The sequence below is a fragment of the Papio anubis genome, chromosome 5 (genome assembly GCF_008728515.1).
Source record: "Papio anubis isolate 15944 chromosome 5, Panubis1.0, whole genome shotgun sequence".
Taxonomy (NCBI): Eukaryota; Metazoa; Chordata; class Mammalia; order Primates; family Cercopithecidae; genus Papio; species Papio anubis.
The window spans coordinates 73,574,373-73,597,532 of record NC_044980.1 but is presented as its reverse complement, the minus strand read 5'-3'; the positions used below and the strand labels follow the sequence as shown (position 1 = coordinate 73,597,532).

General features: G+C 39.8%; 1 protein-coding gene across 3 annotated transcripts in view; it reads right to left on the bottom strand.

Annotated features, from left to right (window-relative positions):
• The window catches only part of MSH3 (mutS homolog 3), a 219,803-nt gene that overhangs the window by 195,951 nt on the left and 692 nt on the right, over positions 1–23,160 (bottom strand). For 2 of the 3 annotated variants that reach the window (XR_002522614.2, XM_031666743.1), the window contains exons 2-7: positions 21,753–21,873; positions 12,977–13,197; positions 8,312–8,524; positions 6,245–6,361; positions 5,751–5,868; positions 3,495–3,640 (exon numbers count right to left, since the gene is read on the bottom strand). Coding sequence is in view for 2 of the 3 variants with exons in the window: in XM_031666743.1 (XP_031522603.1) it covers positions 3,495–3,640; positions 5,751–5,868; positions 6,245–6,361; positions 8,312–8,524; positions 12,977–13,197; positions 21,753–21,873 (936 nt within the window). In the remaining variant the exon portion in view is untranslated. Of the gene's footprint in view, positions 1–3,494; positions 3,641–5,750; positions 5,869–6,244; positions 6,362–8,311; positions 8,525–12,976; positions 13,198–21,752; positions 21,874–23,031; positions 23,156–23,160 lie in introns of those variants that run through there. The other variant, XM_031666744.1, reaches the window with a different exon arrangement.

The following is a 23,160-nucleotide window of genomic DNA, read 5'->3' as shown; positions in this document are numbered from 1 at the left end:
CTGTAAATGGAACCAAACCAGCCTACTTCTCCCATAAGGTTATTGTAAGGATTAAATTATAAAATAAACATGAATTACCTGCGAACTATAAAGCACTGTACAGATAGTAGTTATCGCTCAAAGTAACAAGTGATATGGTCCTAGTAACCAGACCACCAGAACAGCAGTAAATTACTACTTCATATATCAAAGTAACCCATAGAAAGTATACTTTACCAAACTCTGAATGAAGCCCAAGTAGATAGTCGATCCGGTGGAATCATCATGCCAACCTGAACCTACTCCCTAACATCCTAAGCCAATAATAGCAAAGATAAACTGGAAAAGATCATGGTTTGGAGAAGTGATGGGAAGTTTCTAGCCAAGGTCCCAGAGTGACAACGGAGTACAGTCAAAGATTCAAACCCAGGAAATCTGACTAGTCCCCAGTACACACTGTTAGCCACTATGGATGCTTACGAAAGCCATGGGAGCTAGTTATAGGCTGCATTAGCTTAAAAAAGGAAAAATCACCAATCCCTATGTTCATATACTACCGATGGAAAGCCACTTCTGACAACAGCAAGGCATCATCTAGGAATGTTGAAGTATCCATACCCTATAATTCAGCAATTCCTCCCCCAGGGATATACTCTGGAGAAACTCAGGCATTTGTATACGATACAAGACATACAAAAATATTTACAGCAGCATTCTCTGTACAACTGTAAACCAGAAAGAATGCACATGTCCATCAACAGAGGAATGAATAAACTGTAGATCATAAAATGAAACAGGACAAAGCAATGAGAGAACTACAGCGACACATGTAAATAAATCTCTCATACAAAATGGTAAACAAAATGAGCAAAACCCAAAAGAATACACACACTATATTGACATTTGTATATAAAGTTTAAGGTAGTAAGGCTGGAACTAAAAACTCCAACTAAAAGCAAGGAAATTATTATCTTAAAAGTCTGGATTACAGTCACCTCTGGAGGGAATGGACACCCAGGGATCTTATGGGTTGGAGGCAGTGTTATAGTTTCTCTAACGGTAATTAAGGAACATCCTTAATTCTAGCCCAGAGGCTTTCTCTAGAGCCTAGATAGACTATCAGTACATAAGGATACATATGTAAATTTATATACCAATCTACGAACCAAGCATTTACAAAAACCAGGTACAGATGTCAAAGTAACAAATTCTTCAGTCAGCTGAATTCCCTTTTTCTTTAATCAGAGAAATGGTCCATACTGTAATACCCACAACATCTATCACCCTGTGTGATATGTGACACACTGAGAAACCTAAAATCAGTCTGTATAAAACTGCACTGCCCAGACTGAAGGCACAGAGCCTGACTACAGTGCTACTACAACAGCAAAGCCCTTAATTTCAGACTAATTACCAGTTCTCAAAAGGTGACTCCCATGTAGTGACCGGGCAATGGGTGACACCCATCGTGACAGGGAAAACAGTGTTGAGGGTAAAGGAAGATAAGATCAATTTCAGTCATGCTGAGTTTGAGGAGCCAGAGTAAATTCTAAGTGTCTTTGTTCAATAAAAATTTGGATACAGGAGCCTGAAGTTCGGGAGAGGTGCAGCTTGGACCCAGAGCTCAGGATGTCATCAGCCCAAAAGTGGTTGCTGAAGTAAAGGACAGCGCCCAAGAAAATGCTTGAAGGGCAAACAGCCGTTTTCAATTTTCTGAGTGCCAGTTCACACACATGGTTAACTCTGGTGGTAGACCAGATGGCATTTCTAAATGCACTAAGTAGGAATTATATACTATCAACTCTGTTCTTTAGACTGAGTTTTAGGTAAATATAAAATATCACATTACATATGTTAAAGCTTAAAAGTAAATAACTTTACTATTTGTAGATAGGTCCAACTGCCTGTAGCTAGATAAAACGTGCTTCTCAAGGATAAAAATATCATTTAGAGCTGTCTAACACCAACAGGAATGCTAACTCTCTGAAAGAAGGGCTTATTGGTTAAGCAAATGTCAAGTTAACACAGAGTTATGCAGTCAAAATAAGGTATTAAAAGGCACATTGGAGACATTCGGGTTGTAAGAATTTTTGTTGATATTGCCACTGACTGTAGAGATTAGAAAAAGCAAAGAGAATTAGTTTTTACCTGGACAGAGTTCCACATGTGCTTAACTTACAACAGAAAAGGGGTGTCTGATTGTTCTGAAGGGCCTTAAAATGTCTAAGACTTTTAGCAGAGTCCAGGTAAGTCTGTAAATGGGCAAATTTATTCATAAACTGCCAGAAAAATCAATAAAACTATGATTTGGCCAGGCACGGTGGCTCACGCCTGTAAACCTAGCATTTTAGGAAGCAAAGGTGGGCAGATCACCTGAGGTCAGGAGTTTAAGACCAGCCTGTCCAACGTGGTAAAACCCCATTTCTACTAAAAATACAAAAATTAGCCTGGTGTGGTGGTGGGTGCCTGTAGTCCCAGCTACTTGGGAGGCTGAGGCAAGAGAAATGCTTGAACCCAGGAGCAGTGAGCCGAGATCACGCCATTGTACTCCACTGCACCCACTGCAGTCCAGCCTGGGTGACAGGAGCAAAACTCCACCTCAAATAAATAAATAAATAAAAATAAAAATAAAATTCACAAATTACACTTATCTAGAAAACTATAAATAATCCTAATATTAATTTAGTATGGCATTTTATATCAGCCAATTATCATTTCTCTTTAACTATCCCTTCCTCCAAATCTAGATATATACCATAGTCATTCATGTTTAATTTCAAATCCCTAGAGGAAATTTACAGAACACTTTGCCACCCATGCCTGTGTTGGCTTAGTATTTTATTCTGCTATCTGTACATTGTCCACATGCATGTCTGCCACTGTGTCTGTCTTCAGCCTTAAAATTCCAGGGCACATGGACCAAAACCATCTGGATCTCTCCATAGCATAGAGTATTGATATGGTTTAGCTGTGTACCCACCCAAATCTCATGTTGAATTGTAATCCCCAATGCCGAGGGAGAGACCTGGTGGGAGGTGATTAGATTATGAGGCCAGATTTCCCCCTTGCTCTTCTCATGATAGTTCTCACAATATCTGGTTGTTTAAAAGTGTGTAGCACTTCCCCCTTCACTCTCTCCCCTGCTAGCCTTGTGAAGATGTCATCGCTTCCCCTTTGCCTTCCGCCAGGATTGTAAGTTTCCTGAGGCCTCCCCAGCCATGCTTCCTGTACAGCCAGTGGAACCATGAGCCAATTAAACCTCTTTTCTTTATAAATTACCCAGTCTCAAGTGGTTCCTTATAGCAATGTGAGAACGGACTGCTACAAGTACCAAGTAGCCATGAGAAAATTATAACTAGCGATTTAACATATAATATTGTGAAAAAATGTTTTTCTTGTGTAATTATCTGAGGGTACACTTCATCAGATATCTTTATTATAAACCACACATGATAGGTCATATTTAGAGATACCATGAACATCTAACATTTGTTCCTCACCTGCAAAGTACTTACCACAATGCCAATAAAAACGTTGCCCTTTTTTTTGTCCCTAACATTTTCCTTATTTTCAGAGATGCACAGAAGATAGCTGGTAGAAGTATCAGTCATTATCTCATCAACATTTACAGCATCATCCAGCTTGATTAGGGGATTCACATTTAATAATAATTAAAGAAAAATAATCATTTTTGTATTTTAAATTCTAAATGCTAATAATGCTAAATTTCCAATAATATTAACTATTTTCTCCTTTAAAATAATGGTTCACAGCCAGGCGCAATGGCTCACACCTGTAATCCCAGCACTTTAGGAGGCCAAGGTGGTAGGATCACTTAAGGCCAGGAGTTTGAGAGACCACCCTGGGCAACATAGCAAGATCCTGTCTCTACAAAATAAAAAAATAAAAATGAAGAAATAAATAATAAAATGATGGCTCGTTTCACCCAGTACTTTTGCTCTTTGCAAAATCTGCCCAGTATTCATTCTTCCAATTTATTTAGATCATAGTTGCATGCCTTATCTTTCCTAAGATATAAAGATCATAAAGACAGATAACCAGTATCTTACTTCCAAAGGGCTTAGTGGAGTACATCAAACCCCACAGAGGCCCAAATAACCCACTTCTTCACTTGAATGGTGTTGAGACTTGAATCCTTAACAATCCCATAATGTTTAATTCCACAATTCAAAGTATAAATACACTAAAATGGTGTAAATTATTTTCCTCTTTTAATGTGCCTAAAAGCTCCCAGATATAGCAAGAGAATTTTTTAAAGACATGAGAAAAGAAAACAGAAACATATATACATTATATGTGTATGTATGTCTGTGTATGGGTTTATAAAATGAGTCCATTAACTAAATCTCAGGGATGAAAGCTGATTTGGGGCAAAGTCTGGGCATATCTTTGGACATCAGGACATACGAGCCATAAAAGCAGCAAAGGAAAAGCAGGAAGGGGGACTGTACTAGAAATGGGCTTCAAATAAGAGACTCAAGCTTTGGCAAAAGAAAAAATAAAAATACCAGTTCTTACAGGCTCATCAGCTTAGAACAACACAAGGTTGTTAATAGTTTGGAGCCCATTTTGAGTGATAGCTGTTCCCTATTTATAGTATTCATGGAACAAAACAGTCCTTAGAATTAAATGAGCTGAGAAATAAGCAGATCTGTAATAAACCATAACAGAAATAATACTTCCACACAGTATCATTTAAGGCCTTCTTATCCCTCCATTCTTTCATTATCAGAGAACTGATTCCACTCCATAGTAATTTTTTTTAAATGCACCCTGATCTAATTTTACATATAATTATTTGGCTTTTGAAACTGACAGTTTTGCTTTTGAAATTATTTGGCTTCAAACAACACACCACATTTATGAATTACCATAAATTTAGGGGCAAACATTATGCACACTGAAAATTCTTACAAAGTGAGAAAACTTCACCCACAATCCATTTTCAAAAGTAATAAAATTTTTATAAAGTTAACAATGAAGATGGACTACCATTATATTTTATAGGCATTTAATTCTGTCTTAATTCTGACTTCAGCAGTTTTCTTTTCACATTTTGAATTTCTGTTTGTTTTTTTGAGACAGGGTCTCACTCCTGTCACCCAGGCTGGAATGCAGTGGCATGATCACGGCTCACTGCAGCCTTTACTTCCTAGGCTGACATGATTGTCCCACCTCAGCCACCCAAGTAGCCGGGACTATGGGCAAGTGCCAACATGCCCAGCTAATTTTTTTGTATTTTTTGTAGAGATGGGGTTTTGCCATGTTACCCAGACTGGTCTCAAACTCCGGGGCTCAAGTAATCTGCCCACTTCAGCCTCCCAAAGTGCTGGTATTATAGGCATGAGCCACCATGCCTGGCTTCAATAAGTTATTTGTTAGGTCTCACTTTGGAAAGACCCTGAGGAGCTTGTAGGTCCTAAATACCTAACTACTACCCACAAATGGGCTAAGGAAGATATAATTTCAAATCAGATACTAACCTGACATCATCTTTTATTAGGGTTGCTTTTTTTCTTGCTCTTCAAGTATGATGAACTTGCCTTCTACTATGACATCTGAAAAGATGCTTGTTTTCAGCCACTACTTCCCTCTTGAGTAGCACACCTAATCAAGAGTTCACCATAATGCCTCTCATGTAAAAAGTTCCCAAAGAGCAACTAAAACAATAATAATAAAACAAAAACCTGCCATCTTCAAACAAAGCACTTGTACCATTAAAGAGAAAAACTCCTGTCCAAAAAGGATATCTTCTCCAATGAGTGTAGATTTTGTATAAAGGGCAGTCAATTTCCGGGAAAAGAGTGAACTTCTGTTGTCTCCAATGGCCTTTAATGCTGCAGTTTCAGTTTGCTTCACAACTCCCACCTTCAACAAAAATAAGAAATATTGATATCAAATGATAAAAAATGATTTGATTTGTAAAAACTCATTTCAAAATGTTTAAAGGTCAATTCTGAAATGGTTAATCAGTCCACAATGCTCAGATGTAGGGTTTAAAGGAGTTGACAAGGGTAGATAAATCGCTAAGAAACACTATCATAGAGTTAAAAAATTTACCCTAAATATCTAACAATTGTTAAAAACTCATAAATATATAATGCTAATAATTGTGAAACACTTTTTCTCTCAAATGCAAAATTCTAAACCAATTGAAGCCTACCTACCACCTTACGAAATACATTTGCATTCTCTGGAAGAGAATCCCAATTTCCTTTTCCCACAAGTTAAAGCCAAAGCTGACCTTATATCCTTTTGCCACCAGGCGGCGTACATGAACAAACAGTCTGTGAGTAGGTATACTTGCTGTCATAAAGTTGTGATCTAAATGGCAATAAATATTGAGCTCTCGGGCTGCAATCTAAAAAATGAAAAAAGAAAATATCAATAAATTTCTATTTTAAGACTCCCTATGTGAGGTTGGTTCACTTTGTTAAAAATTCATCAAGGTATACATTCAGGATTTGTACACTTAATCTAAATGTGTACTATGTCAATAAAAAGTTTTAAAAAATGTTCCCTGTATAGCCTGTATAGAAGCCTATGGTTTAATGTCTTTTGGGCAGTTCCAGTGACCTAACTTCAGTATCAACATCTGTATCTATAAAAGACTCAGAAAAATATGACAGGTCTTCAATGTCCTTAGAGCTTTCCCTACACAAAGACTATCCAATACAGAGAGCATGAGACTGTAAAAGAATAAGCATTTGCTCCATGGCATTTGCAAATGACTGACATTTAGAAGATACTACAGAGTATGCAGAAATGATGAACCCATCTGGACAGAAGAATCAATGAAAAAGTAAAAAGAGAAGCCCCGGGCTGGCTAACTAATTAATGATGCATGACTGATAGAAATATAGAACCATGCAGCACCATCTGATTCCCTGATTTATTCTAGAAAGCACCATGGCTTAGATATTGCCCACTGGAGCCATGGAACTCTAATTCCAACACTCTCACTACCCAACCTCAGCCCATCTCTGAACTCTATTAGTCCCTCACAGAAGGGCAGGAAAACATCAGCCTTTACCATGGTCAGGCCTGAATTTACCATTTAACCTAGACAGTTTCTCTCCTTCACCTAGGGGATGCCAACTACATATTTGTTCCTGCCCTCAGAAAACATGGTGATACTATTTCAGAGTCTAATTTAATATCACAGAACACAGCATAATGCGCCTGACTTAGAGAACGCTGCTTGCCTGCCACAGAGGATTTAGGAAACTTGAAGAAAAAAGGTTGGCCAAGTCTTTACTTCCCATCCATGAGTCACAGACATGCGACCTCATCACTCTCTAGGGTACAATCCAACCAGGTCTCAAGCTATAGAATCATCACAAGCATTTATGACTTCCAACAAACGTGTAATCAGCAATACTTTCCCTAAGTTTGCCCATGAAATGCTCAAATTTCACTTTCAACCTTCTTGACTAGGGCCCATAATAAATATTTCAACATCAAATACAATTCCAATTTTTTTTTTTTTTTTTTTTTGAGACAAGAGTCTTGCTGTGCCACCCAGGCTAGGGTGCAATGGCAGGATCTTGGCTCACTGCAACCTCCATCTCCCAAGTTCAAGCAACTCTCCTGCCTCAGCCTCCTGAGGAGCTGGGACTAAAGGCATGCACCACCAAGCCCGGCTAATTTTTTTTATATTTTTAGTAGAGACAGGGTTTCACCATGTTGGCCAGGCTGGTCTCAAACTCCTGATCTCAAGTGATCCACCCACCTCAGCTTCCCAAAGTGCTGGGATTACAGTCTTGAGCCACCACACCTGGCACAATCCCAATTTAGAATAAGACACCAAGTTGACTGACACACAAAGAGATCTGTAAAACTTCAGACAACCTCTGGTGGTAGCTGGCAAAGTTCACGTGTTCTTCCATTGAGACTTAACTTTGTTCCCGGCTATGAAAATTCATAAATTAAGGGTAAACAGAGGAGCTTCTATACATCTCAAAAAATTTTTCTCCCTTGAGTCTTCATTAGAAAACGTATGTACACGATTATGGTTCATTCACTAATTGACTCATCCAATAAACTTTGGATGGATAAAAAGTATTGGCCTAGTACCATGGAGAATATGCACTAATACTTCAATAGAGACCCCTCACTTTTCCCCACCAAGTCTGGTTCCCACTAAGTTTCTTGTGTTCATTTTTAGTTTTTACTTTAAATAATAGTATTTTTTAAGAGGTGATTGATCAAATCAGCATTTATATAAGGTCAGAAGATGAAACAAAAATACTGAAAAATATCTAAGGCTAGACAAGAAAAACATAAAATAGTGCCTGAAAAAAGGACTTACCTCTGCATCTTCCCCAAAGAATCTATACTTATATCCACATTCCACACACAAAACTGCATCTTTGTGCTGCTGCTTCATTTCTATGTATTGTAATTCTAGCGGCGTATAAATGCTTTTGGAACGTTTGTTAGCTGGTTTAGAAGCAGTTTTCTGTAAATTTTCATGACTTGTATTTGATGATCCAAACTGACTGACATCAAAAAGTGTTGTATCCTGAAAACCAAAAGATTTATAAAGTTTTAAAAATATTAGCCATAATAATAAGTTCCCAGAGATGGAAAATGCAAATCTGGCGAAGAGCTAACACTTGGTGAATCTAGGTGTAAAGTTTATAGAAGCACGTTGTAGCATTCAGGCAAATTATCTATAGGTTGCAAATATTTTCAAAGTAAAAGGTTAAAAAAATTATGAACCAAGTGAGCTATCATAGAATTTTTATGCAAATTTTGAAAGTCTAAATATCTTAATGTTTTACATATTTGTTTTTAAATTTGATTTCATTAAATCTATTATTATTAACATTTCTTTTCTTTTTATTATTTATTCTCAGGTGTGTAATGCACAAAAGGCCAATGGGGACAAATCTGCCTTTCTCTCAGGAGTAGGGCAAAACCACTTCGAGCAAAGCATGCCAACAGATAAAGGTGCACTGAATGTTTTTTACTTCCAAGCACACTGTAAAAGACAGCACATTCTATAAAGTCTTATTCCAAGAAAGAACCATGATTCTCTTGGTAAAGAAACACGAGAAAGAGCTGTTAAAAAATATACAGCACAAGGTCACATTTTCAACATTACTACTCCTACTATTCTTACGTTCCTACCATAATTAATTCCAATTCACAGCTTAGAGAAAATTCCTCGCTTATTGGACTTAATTTAGAAAAATGTGAATGAGACAAATGTATAGGCTAAATCTAACTTCTAATTAATTGCCACTCTGTCACTACCAACTTCTAAAAATTTACCCAGCTCCCCTTACAATCAAAAATATGGCCTAAAAGTCTGGTGACCAAAAAGAGGGGAGAGTGAGAGAGAAGCAAAATGGCCCAGGAATGGGAATCCCAATCCAAAAGAAAACCCAGACACATGTACACTTTGTAGTTCCCAAATGTTTAAAACAACTCAGCTTTACCGGGACATCAGGTAAAGATACTAACTTTTCAGAAAAAACTCAATTTATTTGAACAGTGCAGTCCAGCAAACCTCCAAAGATCAGCAATAAGAAGATGGTGAGGGGTGGAGAGGTTGGCAAGAGAAATCCAGGTCATTATGATGGCAGTGGCAGCCCATCAGGAGCAGCCACTTCCATAACGCCAGCTGCAGTAGGAGAGGCACAACCAGGGCTGCATGCTCCACAGAACCAGCAGGAGCCAGAAATGGGTGGAAGAAGCCTCACTCCCTTCTAAGTTGGCAGGGTGAGAGCCTCACACTCCCCGGGCACAGCTGTGGCTGCAAACCTGGGCATCTCTGTGCTCTTGGGGGCTGGGAGCAGGCAGGAGCCCCGCCCTCCTGGGTGCAGCTGCAGCAGCCACCCAAGCTGCAGCTGTGGACCCGAGCATCTCTGCACTCTCAGGGGCCCAGAAAGGGAATTCCCCGTCCCTCTGCAGGCTCAGAAGTACCTGCTCCCTCTGCCTCGCCTCTCCCAGCTCCCAGCACCCACTCTGATCTCAAAGTTGAGGCCAAGCCTGGGAACTGCTGCAACCTTGCCGGTTGTGCACATGTTAAGGGCAGTGCTAACATGCCAGGCCCCTGCTGCCTTGGCCCCCTCTGGACTTTGGACACTGATGAGCATGGGACGGAGGCCGAGGAGGGGGCTGAGGGCAGCTCAGAGCTGTCCTGCAGGTGGCCCTTGGCACAAACAGCCTGGGTGCCCTGGATGACGGCAGGAGGCAGACAGGCTCCTGGGCAGAAAGGGTCAGGTCCAGGTGAAGCCCCACCTTCAAGCCAGGAACAGCCTGAAGCCTGGGGGCCAGGCTGATGAACCAGAATTATAACTTACAGTGCTTTTTCTGAGCCCGCCCATGGCAGCCCATGAACCAATCAGCACACACTTCCTCCTCTCAAGCCCATACAAACCCCCAGACTCAGCCAAACTTGAAGAGACAAGCAGACAACCTGCCTGCAGAGAGGAGCTACCCACTCCAGGGTCTCCTCCCTGTTAAAGGCTGAACACTTCTCACTTGTTGGGATGCCCTGCCTGCAGAAAGGCCCTACCCACTGCGGGTCTCCCATGAATGTTCTGTCACTCAAGAAAGCCCCTCTTTGCCTTGCTCACCCTCCACTTGTCCACATACTTCATTCTTTCTGGAAGCAGGATAAGAACTTGGGACCCATGGAATGGCAGGGCTAAAAGAGCTGTAAACAAACAGGCCTGAAACACGTCCCTTGCTTGCCACATTGCAGCAACAAGAAGGAGAGAAGAGAGGACAGAAGAGCTGTGGACCTTTTGGGAGCTCAGACCTAGCGGCTCCCAAGCCAGGTCTATGACACCCTCTCTGGGCTCTGCAGTTCCTGGAATCTCCAAGCTTCTGGACACCACTGTGTTCCTGGGTGCCAGCCGTGGAAGCTGCTTGCAGTACGCCTGGTCCAGCCCTCACTCATGCTGGCACCTGGAGCTGCCCACCCCGCCAAAGCTGGCATGCCTTGCTGTGCACAATAGCCAGACCCCATGGTCACTGGCTCACACACCCCTCAACACTCTGTTCCTGGCTCACCCTTGGCAGCTGCGAGATTCGGGCCAAAAGCAAAAGCCAAGCACAGCCTGCCAGGCCCAGTGGGAGGAATGAGCCCAGCCAGGTCCAAGTAAAAACTCGGGCAAAGGCACCAGCAGCCACAGAGGTTTACAGCTGGCGAAGCGACACCCCAAAGATTGCATAACAATTTTCCTACACCTGAGAATGCATTTGCTTTTAATTTTGATGGGTTTCCTATTTTGTTTCCATGATTTTTATGTGAAATGCAGGTATATGCTATGCAATATAAAAGTTAATACAGAAAATATATTTCTTAAATTTTAAAAACTTATTCTTACTTTATACTTTATTCATTTAGGAAATGGGATAAGCTTCCAGAAAAAAAAGTTTTATCCTTATGGGAAGTTAACAATTAAATCAATCTAAATACTTGAATATTAAGCAACTTTTTTTTTAACTTTCATTTTAAGTTCAGGGGTACATGTGCAGGTTTGTTATATAGGTAAACTTGTGTCATGAGGGTTTGTTGTACCTATTAATACCTGGGCAACAAAATAAGCAACTTAAAAAAAAATGATTTGGATGGGAATACTTATCAGATACATCACATTCTATTTCATATTCCCAGAGACAGTACGCTGAACTCAATTTAACCTTGTCTGGACAATTCAGAGTGATCAGAATATATTTCAAAATCTACTGACAGTTATGGCGTTGCCGACCCCACCCTAATGGTCCTGGACTATGGGGCGTTTATGTTCATTCAGTAGCTTTTTGCCATTCATCCATGTCTTTCCATGCCATCAAAGAGCTTATCACTTGTGATAATGGCACTGCTTCTAGGTGCCCCCTTCTATCTACTTACTTCTAATTTCCTGTGATGTGGAAATGTCAAGTTGGTCATTCTATGTATAAAGCAATAATGTATACGCTCTTCTGAGACTTTGGAGTAAATGTTCCTATCAATAAAGTAAGCTTTAATGGATAAACTTTATGACTTCTATGCTTAATAACCACTATACTTAGGTGAACTGCTTCTAAGTATGAAAAGAGACCAAAAACAAAAACACCTTTTTTTTTTCTGATGATCTAAGATAAGTCAACCAATATTAGCCTGGCTGAGGGAGGAGTTCATGCATCTGGACTTTGTGGGAAAGGTGTGAAATCTTGAAAATCATAGGCAAAATTTTGTTGGCTTGAGAACTTTTCTGAGGAAAAAGGCCAACAGCTTTCATTACAATTTCAATGACTCAAATATATACATACATACACATACACATATACATATATAGGATCATTTCTCTAATTCAATGGTTGTCAATCACAGCTACAGATTAAAATGACTGCTTTTCCTTCAGTCTCACCTTGTCTGGAGGCTAAGGTGGGAGGATTGCTTGAGCCCAGGAGTTTGAGACTACAGTGAACTATAATCGCACAACTGTACTCTAGCCTGGGCAACAGAGCAAGACCTCATCAATAAAAATAAAATGTAAAATAAAATGCAAGCTTTCTAAAAATAGCCACACCCATTTCTCAGTGAAAACCAATTAAATAAGATTCTGAGGGAAGGTTCTTAATGGCAATTTTTGGTTTAAGGTCTCCAGGTGATTCCAATGTAAAGCTAAGGTAATCATGGAAACTCTAAGAAGGACTGTAAGAAACTGTGCTTGTATTAATTGTCAATAAAGAATCCCTCCAAGTCAAGGGCTCCTGATCCAGGCAGTACCTCAGAATTACCTGGAAGGCTTTTGTTTTGTTCTCATACAAACCAATTAATCCCTCCCAAAACATAGTAAATCGAATCTCCAGGGATGTAAAAAACTAAACTAAAACACAAAATCTCCCCCAGATAATTCAGAAGATCATCCACGTTTAGGAATCATTGCCATGAATGACCCCAGAGAACCTGATAGTACTTCAGAACCCACTATTCTAGGTAACTGGATACTCATCTATAGCAGTTACATACCTTTTGTTTATTTTGACATTTCAAATCTTCAGAAGAAACTGCATTCTTTGCACGTAGAAGACTGATATCATCAAAATCAGTACATTTTGGCAGAACTGCAAATCTCTCCTGCAGAGATTCTGTCTGGACTCTACTTTGAGGAAGGGCAGAATCGCAGCAGAATTCTTTCAATTTTTCCAGAGACTTTAAAACATTCCTGGTCCTCAGACATTTCTTTGGCTCTTAGGTAGCAAAGAAGAAGAAAATACAACAATAGTATTTTGGTGTCATTATATCAATTCACAACGAGCATAGAATTTTTTAAAGAGGTAGATTCCCCATAAAGCAATGAACCTAACTATAATGTGATTTAAAAAAAAAAAAAGAAAGAAACACTGGGTTCAGGGAAAAGATGTCATATTAAACACAGACCAAATTTCACTCATTCCTGAAACCTCATTACTAGAGTTTTTTTTTCTTTTCTTTTCTTTTTTTTTTTTTTTTTTGAAGACATAAGCCCATAAGGACAGAGAGGAGAGGTAATAACTGCAAATGAGATATCTAAAGCTAGAAAGGAAAACAAATGAACAATAACCAATTCAGCACACCTGAGAGCTAAATCCTAAGTCAGTAATTAGGAAAACCAAGAGCCAACTCTACTTAAAACACAAAATGCTCAAAAGACTCAGGAATTAGGGTACCAGTAGCTCTGGAAAGGAATAAAAGGAGGTTCTAAAATAAAGAGGATTGGTTCCAAGTAATTGGTTCCCTAAACCCCTACCATACTCCAAGTTGAAAGATAACTGCCCTTCCTCCACATCAGCAGCCAACTGGAGATTTCTTCCCTGGAAAGGCAAAACAAGCACAGTTGACGGAGTACTGTACTAACCCAGAAGGATGACAGGAACACAGACACAATGTATGCTGAGATCCACGGCCTCTCCAGAACCCAGGCAGCCAGAACACTCCCCTCCAGGCAGAAGCTGGGAGGACGCTTGACTGGGAAATCTAACTAGCTCAAGGAGAAAGACTTGACATTGACATCAGGGGTTCACCAAGAAAACCAAATCGACATACTCAGACACACCATCACTTTGCTCATGACATGCCTTCTGCATGTCAAAATTGTATTCATTCTTCAAGACCCATCTCAAATCTACCTTTCCCATAAAACCTTCTGCTAACTTTCTCAGCTTAAAATCATCTTTTCTTTCTCTATGTTCCTATAACAAGATCACATCTCCCTGTGGCACTCATCACAGTCTGCCAATTGGCAGTTTTTCATAAACAAGCAATCCATGAAAGAAGGGAAACTATCATTTTCTGGATCCCTGGATCCCTACCATGTACTAGAACACAGTATTTCACTGTTTAGAGCAATACTATTAGGTTGGTGCTACTAAATGTAAAGGAACTGGGACTGCATGCATTTATCACCTCTTACCTTCCCTATTAAAGCAAAAACACTCTGAGGGCAAGAGTTGTGTTTTGTTCATTCTAAAAGTTTAAAATTGCTCCTGAGCTGCTTGCTAGGGCCTGCTCCCACCCTGTGGAGTGTACTTTTTGTTTTCAATAAATCTCTGCTTTTGTTGCTTCAAAAAAAAAAAAAAAAAAAAAGCTTAAAATTTTCCCGATTTATATTTAGACGTCTTCACAGGCTTTCATTAGGTCTCCTGTGAATTTTCTAGCTACAAAAATGTAAATTTGACTCTTTTCTCAAGTGTATATTCCCCTTGTTTACTATTACTCTCTTTTTCGAAATGCACATGTGTATCACCCTCCAAAGTATACTATAAGTGTGTATGTTATACAAAGATTTTCCCTCCTATAGACATAAAAAAAACTTTGCCTGGAATGGAGGTGGGATGAAGAACTTGGAGTTGTATTTGTTGGGGAAAAAAAAAAGTATTGTGAAAGTGGATCATATGAATTGGGTCATTCTTGTCACACTCAATTAAAATGGAGTAGAGAGGCCAGGGGAAAAAGCACTGAGAGCACATATCATTGCTCCAAAAATGTAATTCTCTGCAAGCCTAGCTGCTAAAACTGCCTACTGTAACCTGAAACCAATTTTACCTGATAGCTGCTAAAACAACCTGCTGTGGCTCTAAGGCTAGTTTTACCCACTGCGGTCATTCACTAATCAGAGCTTGCCAGTTCCCCCAAATTTTCCTAGTACCAATGAACCTTCTTTCAAAACAATACATTTCTTTTTCTTTTTGCAACCGTGACCTCCAGGGCTTATGAGATCCTCCCACCTCAGCCTCCTGAGTAGCTGGGACTACAGGCAAGTGCCACCATGCCCAACTAATTTTTTTTAATTTTTTATATAGTTGGGGTCTCCCTATGCTGCCTAGGCTGGTCTCCAACTCCTGGGCTCAAACAATCCTCCTGCTTTGGCCTCCCAAAGTGTTGGGAATACAGGTGTGAGCAGCTGCTCCTGGCTCATTTCTCCTTTTTAATAAAACTTCCAATTTTATCTTTGTCCTTCATCATACCAAAGACCACCTGGTCTGTGTGTATGCCCCAAATTGCAATTCTTGCTTCCCAAATAAAATGGTTTTTTTGTTTGTTTTTTTTTTTTCCTTTTTTTGAGACAAAGTCTCACTCTGTCACCCGGGCTGGAGTGCAATGGTGTGATCTCGGCTCACCACGACCTCTGCCTCCTGGATTCAAGTAATTCTCCTATCTCAGCCTCCTAAAGAGCTGGGATTACAGGTGTGTGCCACCATACCTGGCTAATTTTTGTATTTGTAGTAGAGATGGGGTTTCATCATGTTGGGCAGGCTGGTCTTGAACTCCTGAACTCAGGTGATCCGCCCACCTCCGCCTCCCAAAGTGCTGTGATTAAAGGCGTGAGCCACCACACCCGGCCCCAAATAAAATGTTTTAAATTCAGAGATTTGTCTCTATATCTTATTTGACTTTGACAGTATTTAAAACCAAAGTGTGAAAAACAGAGATGAAATAATCAGGGACTCTTACAGCTGGTAGATGCTACTGGTTGAATAATAAATAATCACTGCCTAAAACTTACTACAGGTGTTGACAGTCTTGCATCAATTAATGATGGGGATATGTTATGAAGAACGTGTCATTAGGTGATTTCATTGTGTGCACATCAGAGAGTGTACTTACACAAACCTAGATGATGGTATAGACTCCTACACACCTAGGCTATATGGTATAATTTACTGCTCCCAGGTTATAAACCTGTATAGTGTGTTACCATACTGAATACTAGAGACAACTGTAACACAATGGTATCTGTGTATCTAAACATATTTAAACATAGAAATGGTACAGTAAAAATACCTACTATAATCTTGTGAGACTAATGTTGTATAGGCAGTCCCTCATTGATTGTTGTTAGGTAGCATATGACTGTATTTATGTTCTTAATGTTACCAATGTCTACTATCTCTGTATTGTGGAAATATGATGTAATGGTGTGCTACTGCTACTATGCGTCCCTTTCTAACTCTAAAAAGGTCAAGCCGTAGGAATGTGACTAAAGTTGCTCTAGAGTAAGGGCTATTATTCTCTACTGAAGTTTAAAAACAATCCTTAAAAAGATCAAAGTGATCCAAAGGAATTTAACTGCTTGCCAGAACAGAGTCCAACACTCTAAAGAAACACAAACTCCAGCAGGAGACAACATAGATTCAACATATCCATGATCCAACTAGTTAGTTACTAGACATGCAAAAAGCAGGAAAAATCTGTCAAGGGATGCAGGCCCAGAAATGACAGATGATGCAATTAGCATATAAGAACAAGAAAATACAATTTATAAATATGCTCCATATAATTGAGAATATAAAGGAAAACATGAGCAAAAAGAGAAGCAAAAGGATTTTTTTCAATAGCTTTACTGAGATATAATTCATATAGAGAACTGGAAGATATTTTAAAAGAACAAAATGGAACTTCTAGAGATGAAATATACAATATAGGAAATGAACATTTTATTGAATGAGATTTACAGCAGATTAGACATAGCAGAAAAAAAGACCACTGAAAACAGAGCAGTAGAATCTATCCAAAATGAAGTACAAAGAGAAATAAGCCTGGAAAACAAATTAAAAGAGCCTCGATGACTTAAGAGATAATATCAAATAGTTAATATCCCTGTAATAAACTCTCAGAAGGAGACACAGAGATAGGAAGACAGAAAAAATGTGAAACAATAACAACCAAAAAAGTTTTCCACATTTAATAAGACCTATAAACCCACAGACTGGAGAAGCTTTAAATGAGCTCCAGACAGGATAAAAATAAATGAAGAAATAAAAATTAAAAACCAGACAAAGGCAGCTGGGCACGATGGCTCACGCCTATAATCCCAGCACTTTGGGAGGCCAAGGCAGGTAGATCACAAGGTCAGGAGTTTGAGACCAACCTGGCCAACATGGTGAAACCCGATCTCCACTAAAAAATACACAAATTAGCCAGGCGTGGTGACGAGTGCCTGTAACCCCAGCTGCTCCTGAGGCTAAGGCAGGAGCATTGCTTAAACCTGGTGGGGTGGGTTGCAGTGAGCTGAGATTGGTGGGGGTGGCAAACAGACAAGGTCCATCAAAATCAAATATGTGTTTCTGCAGATTCTATGGGGCAGAAAAAAAATCGAACATGAAAATCAGTGATTAAGAGAAAATCTTAAAAGTAACCAGAGAAAAAGACAACCCTCTATAATTAAAAATAAAAAATCTTTGATGTCTTTTATGCTAAAGGCTAAGAATCTCCGAAGAAATACAGTGACTCTTTCCTTCTAAATATGACTTTTCCAATATACAGTTACCTTGTTTCCTATGACTTCCTTTATGCTAGAAATATATTTTTGAATCTTTTCCAATGTGATATAGTTTGACTGTGCCCTGACCCAAATATCAACTTGAATTTTATCTCCCAGAATTCTCATGTGTTGTGGGAGGGACCCAGTGGGAGGAATCATGGAAGCCAGTCTTTCCTGTGCTATTCTCATGATAGTGAATAAGTCTCATGAAATCTGATGGGTTTATCAGGGGTTTCCACCTTTGTGTCTTCCTCATTGTCTCTTGCCACCGCCATGTAAGAAATGCCTTTCAACAAACTTGCATGTTCTACACATGTATCCCAAAACTTAAAATATAAAAAAATAATAAAATTTAAAAAAAAAGAAGTGCCTTTCACCTCCCACCATGATTCTGAGGCCTCCCCAGCCATGTGGAACCATAAGTCCAATTAAACCTCTTTTTCTTCCCAGTCTCTGGTATGTCTTTATCAGTAGTGTGAAAACAAACGCATCTCTTACTTTGTTTATTATTCTTCCCTTGGTTTTCAAAATACATACTTAACTGGCTTTTCAAATGTATCTAAGTTTGCTTGTATATATAAAAGTTTCCTTCTCCCGTGGATCCCAGGTATAAAAAATAACTTGTTAATTGAAGAGTTAAGAACTGAGGTGGATATATACAACGGAATACTGCCTAGAAATAAAAAGGAATGAATGTATTATAGAATAGCCAAAATGATAGAGACAGAAAGCTGAATGGCAGCCACCATGGGTTGGGGGAACAGAAATACAGGGAGTTAGTGTTTAATGGGTACAGACTTATAGGATTGCAAGATTAAAAGTTCTGGAGATGGATGGTGGTGATGGGTGCATATGTACTAAATACCCCTGAGCTGTATACTTAAAAATGTCAAGGATGATAAATTTTATGTTATGTATAGTTTACCACAATAAAGAAAATGAGTATTTTTAGAAAGGAAATGAAGTAGATACATGCTACAACACGGATGAACCTTGAAAACATTACAGTAAGTGAAAGAAACCAGACACCAAAGGCCACACATTATATGATTCCATTTATATGAAATGTTCAGAATAGGCAAATCTATAGACAGAAAGTAGATTAGTGGTTACCTAGGGCTGGGAAGTGCTGGGGGAGAACAGGGGGTGGCTGTTCATGGGCACAGGGTCTCTTTTGGGGTGACGAAAATGTTCTAAAATTGACTTTGATGATGGTTGCACAACTCTGGGAATATCCTAAAAGCCACTGAATTGTGCATGCTAAATGGGTGAATCATATTGTATGATAACTGTATCTTTTCTTTGAGACTGAGCCTCAATCTGTCGCCCAGCTTGGAGAGCAGTGGCATGATCTCGGCTCACTGCACCCACACCTCCCAGACTCAAGCGATTCTCCCGTCTCAGCCTCCTGAGTAGCTGGGACCACCGGTGCCCGCCACCACGTCTGGCTAATTTTTGTATTTTTAGTAGAGACGGGGTTTCACCATGTTGACCAGGCTAGTCTCGAACTCCTGACCTCAGGTGATACACCTGCCTCAGCCTCCCAAAGTGCTGGGATTACAGGCGTGAGCCACCATGCCTGGCCCCAAGAACTGTATCTTAATAATTCTGTTATTAAAAAAAAAAACAAAACTTGCCAGGTATGATGGCTCAGGAGTGCAGTCCCAGCTACTGAGGTGCTGAGGCAGGAGGATGGCTTGGGACTAGGATTTCAAGACCAGCCTGGTCAACACAGCAAAACCCTGTCTCTAAAAAACATATATATTTTTTTAATTAGCCAGGCATGGTGGCATGCACCTGTGGTCCTTGCTACTTAGGAAGCTAAGGCGGGAGGATGGCTTGAGCCCAGGAGTTTGAGGCTACATGAGCAATGATCCTGCCACTACACTCCAGCCTGGATGACAGAGTAAGACCTGTCTCTAAAAAATAAAATAAACTGAAGTGGAGCAGTCACCCAGCTTCTGACTAGTGAATGATCCTCTCCCTTGTTCCTTAGTGCCATTTTTAACAAGTGGCAAAGGTCCTATTTTAAAGTATGCCAAGTGCATTGTCTTATTTCAACAACATTCCATTTCAACTGTCCCATGTGGTCTTAGTTACTTAACTGTGATAATCTTCAGTTCTCTTCATCTATCACCCACTTCTTCCTCTATAAAAAGACAACAGGCCGGGCGCAGTGGCTCACACCTGTAATGCAGCACTTTGGGAGGCCAAGACGGGCAGATCACTTGAGGCCACCAGGAGTTTGAGACCAGCCTAACCAACATGGCAAAATGCTGACTCTACTAAAAATACAAAAAGTAGCCAGGTGTGGTGGCACGCACCTGTAATCCCAGCTACTTGGGAGGCTGAGGCAGGAGAATTGCTTGAACTCAGGAGGTGGAGGTTACAGTGAGCTGAGATTACACCAGTGCACTCCAGCCTGGGTGACAGAGTGAGAGACCCTGTCTCAAAAAAAAAAAAAAAAAAATAGAGGGCAAAAAGCCTTCTTAGGAAAAATAAATGAGCTACAAAAAGTCTCTAGAATAAAAATCAGTTGCTTATTCAGTGCTTATAGATCTAAAAAATGGGTCTATACAGAGTAATCAAGCAATGAAAGGTAGGCAGCCCCAGAATTGTAACATTAACACGTGACAAATTCTCTCAAGTCATGCCTTCTTGCATGCCCCCTCCAGAAAGGGGAAGTTTTAGATTTACTTTTCTCCTTACCCACACATCTCCATTCCTGTAGTTATTTCATACTAAAGCTTTCATGTTGACCCTAAATCCAAATTTTACCTTTAATGGAAGGATTAATATTTTACATATATCTCCACTGGACAGATACCTCTACTGAATTGGGACTTTTTTTTTTCTCATTCTCTTTACCTAATTTCCTGGGGATAATGAATAAAGATGGATTTCCTGTCTTCCCTTATCACAAATTCTCTGATACCATAAAACCAGAGAAAAATCTGCTCAACTGTCTATATGCAACAGCACCTCTAGAAATCCAGGAACGCAGGCACTCAGGCAGGCTGGGGTTTTTTGTGGGTTTTTTTTGCTGTTTTTCGTTTGTTTGTTTTTTGTTTTGAGACAGAGTGTTGCTCTGTCGCCCAGGCTGGAGTGCAGTGGCACAATCTTGGCTCACAGCAACTTCCGCCTCCTGGGCTCAAGTGATTCTCCTGCCTCAACCTCCCACGTAGCTGGGATTACAGGCAACCACCACCACGCCCAGCTAATTATCGTATTTTTAGTGGAGACAGGATTTCACCATGTTGGCCAGGCTGGTTTTAAACTCCTGACCTCAGATGATCCGCCTGCCTTGGCCTCCCAAAGTGCTGAGATTACACGTGTCAGCCACCGTGCCCAGCCTAGGCATGCTGTTTTTATTCAATGCCTTTTACATACACAAACAGCAGCTCTAAGCAAAAAAAAAAAAAAAAAAAAAGGCGGGGGAGAGTAGATCTACGGGTCCTGATACTGAAAATTGTTCAAAATTTTCTATTAAGTAGAAAAAGACAGTAGCAAATTAGTATACAATATAATATAATCCATAAAATATAATTAAATAAACCAATTTGTGAGCTTATGAGTATGCACATAAATACACATGTATAAATTTTTAAAATCTGGAAGTATATACAGAACACCAATTAGTAGTGGGCCTCATTCAAAGGGAGGGATTATGGGGTCTATCACTGTCTACGTTCCAAATTTCTGTACTGTTTGAAATTTCTGTAGCAAGAATGTTTTAATTTTATAATCAGGACAAAAATAGCTAGAAGGAATAAAGGAGAAAGTTGGGAGAACTACAGTTAATTTGCAGAATTCTAGCTCTACCATTCCCTTAACGTCCTATACACATCACCATCACCTATAGGGCGCCACTCTGCTCAGGAACAAAGGGGACCTTTCTCCACAAAGAAAAAAGACACAATTCTAATATACTCTTCCACCCTCTGGAGAATTCCAGAATAACAGGGCCATGACTGAGAGAGAAAAGAATCCCCCACAACTCACCAGAGTTGCCAGACATTCCCAGATCACTTCCTCCTTCCTTTTGTTGGGCTTTCTTTACCTTCTTTTTAACAGGCCCATCATTTTCCAATGGTCTCTTCTTACTTCTGTCAATTTGGGTAGCCTATATCGGGAAGGTTAGAAAATGATGTGTTATCTCTATTCTGAGAAGGCCTGAGGTATGTGAAGTAATTTAAACCTTACATCTGAATGACAAGTTCCTTGCCATCCATTCTTCAAAGAATCCCCTACTTTTAGTACTGGAAAAGTCTATGGGTGAACTGTTTTTAACACCATAAAAGACAAGATAGAGTCTGATGACTGAGGCCAGGAGTCTCAGCAACTCAAGCCCTGCTTAGAATTAATTGAAACCAAGGCTGCTACCTGTCTTGACTCAATCAGCCTTCAGCTTTCTCTAATTATAAAACTTGAATCACCCTACTTACATATGCTAAATAAAATACCTCTAAGAAATAAACAGCTATGTAGCAAAGGCACAGAGAGGAAAAGATACATAATAAAAGAACAGTATCATTTTTTACATGGTCATTCCAATTTAAGTGTTTCCTGTTTAAATGGTTTATGTTCATCACTAAAGATGTGACAAGATTATGAACTTTTTCTTGGCAGAAAACTTGCCAAAAGCATACATAAGTCCTTCACCAACTACCCTTTAAATGGTGGGTGCAAACTTTTGGTGAATTCATGAAAATGTCGGCCTCAAAAAAATAAACAAAAACAGAAGAGAAGTAATCACTATAAGGGAGAAATATATAAGAAGGGAACAAGATTTTGAAGCACCCAAGCTGTCACCTACATTATAACACGGTAGGTGGCTAAATACCAGTCTTCAATGCCTTTCCACTCTCAGTTTGAAAAATACTGTGCAGGTGACCCCAGTGAGGGGTCACCCTTGGGCTTTTCCCCTGGCAGTATCTCCCGTCTAAAAACAAACAAATGTACTTATTGCGTTGAAGGATGGCAACAGGAAGGACTCCATGATTAATCGCATCTATTCCATCCTAAGAAACTTTATCCACCCAAACTGTATTTCAGACTTTATAATCTAAACTACAAAAAGTGTTCACTGGGGAACTGCACAATATGACTGCTTTTAACCGTAGTGATTTGAAATATTGAGCAACGCTGTTGCAGCCTTGAAAACTGGAGACCTAACGGCAGCTTTCTTCTAGTCACCCAATCCTGCACTTTTTAAATCAGTAAAACTCTTCGACCACCAAGGAAAAAAAAAAGGATGGAGGTTAAAAGACGCACCCCTTACCCACAAGCCCCGTTATCAGAATGCGAGTCAGGAGACCTGAGTTCCTGTCTCAGGCCTGCCATTAAACACCTGCGTAACCTTAGCCTATCTCCTCAAATGGAAGTACTAAAAACCTCAGCGCTTCACCTA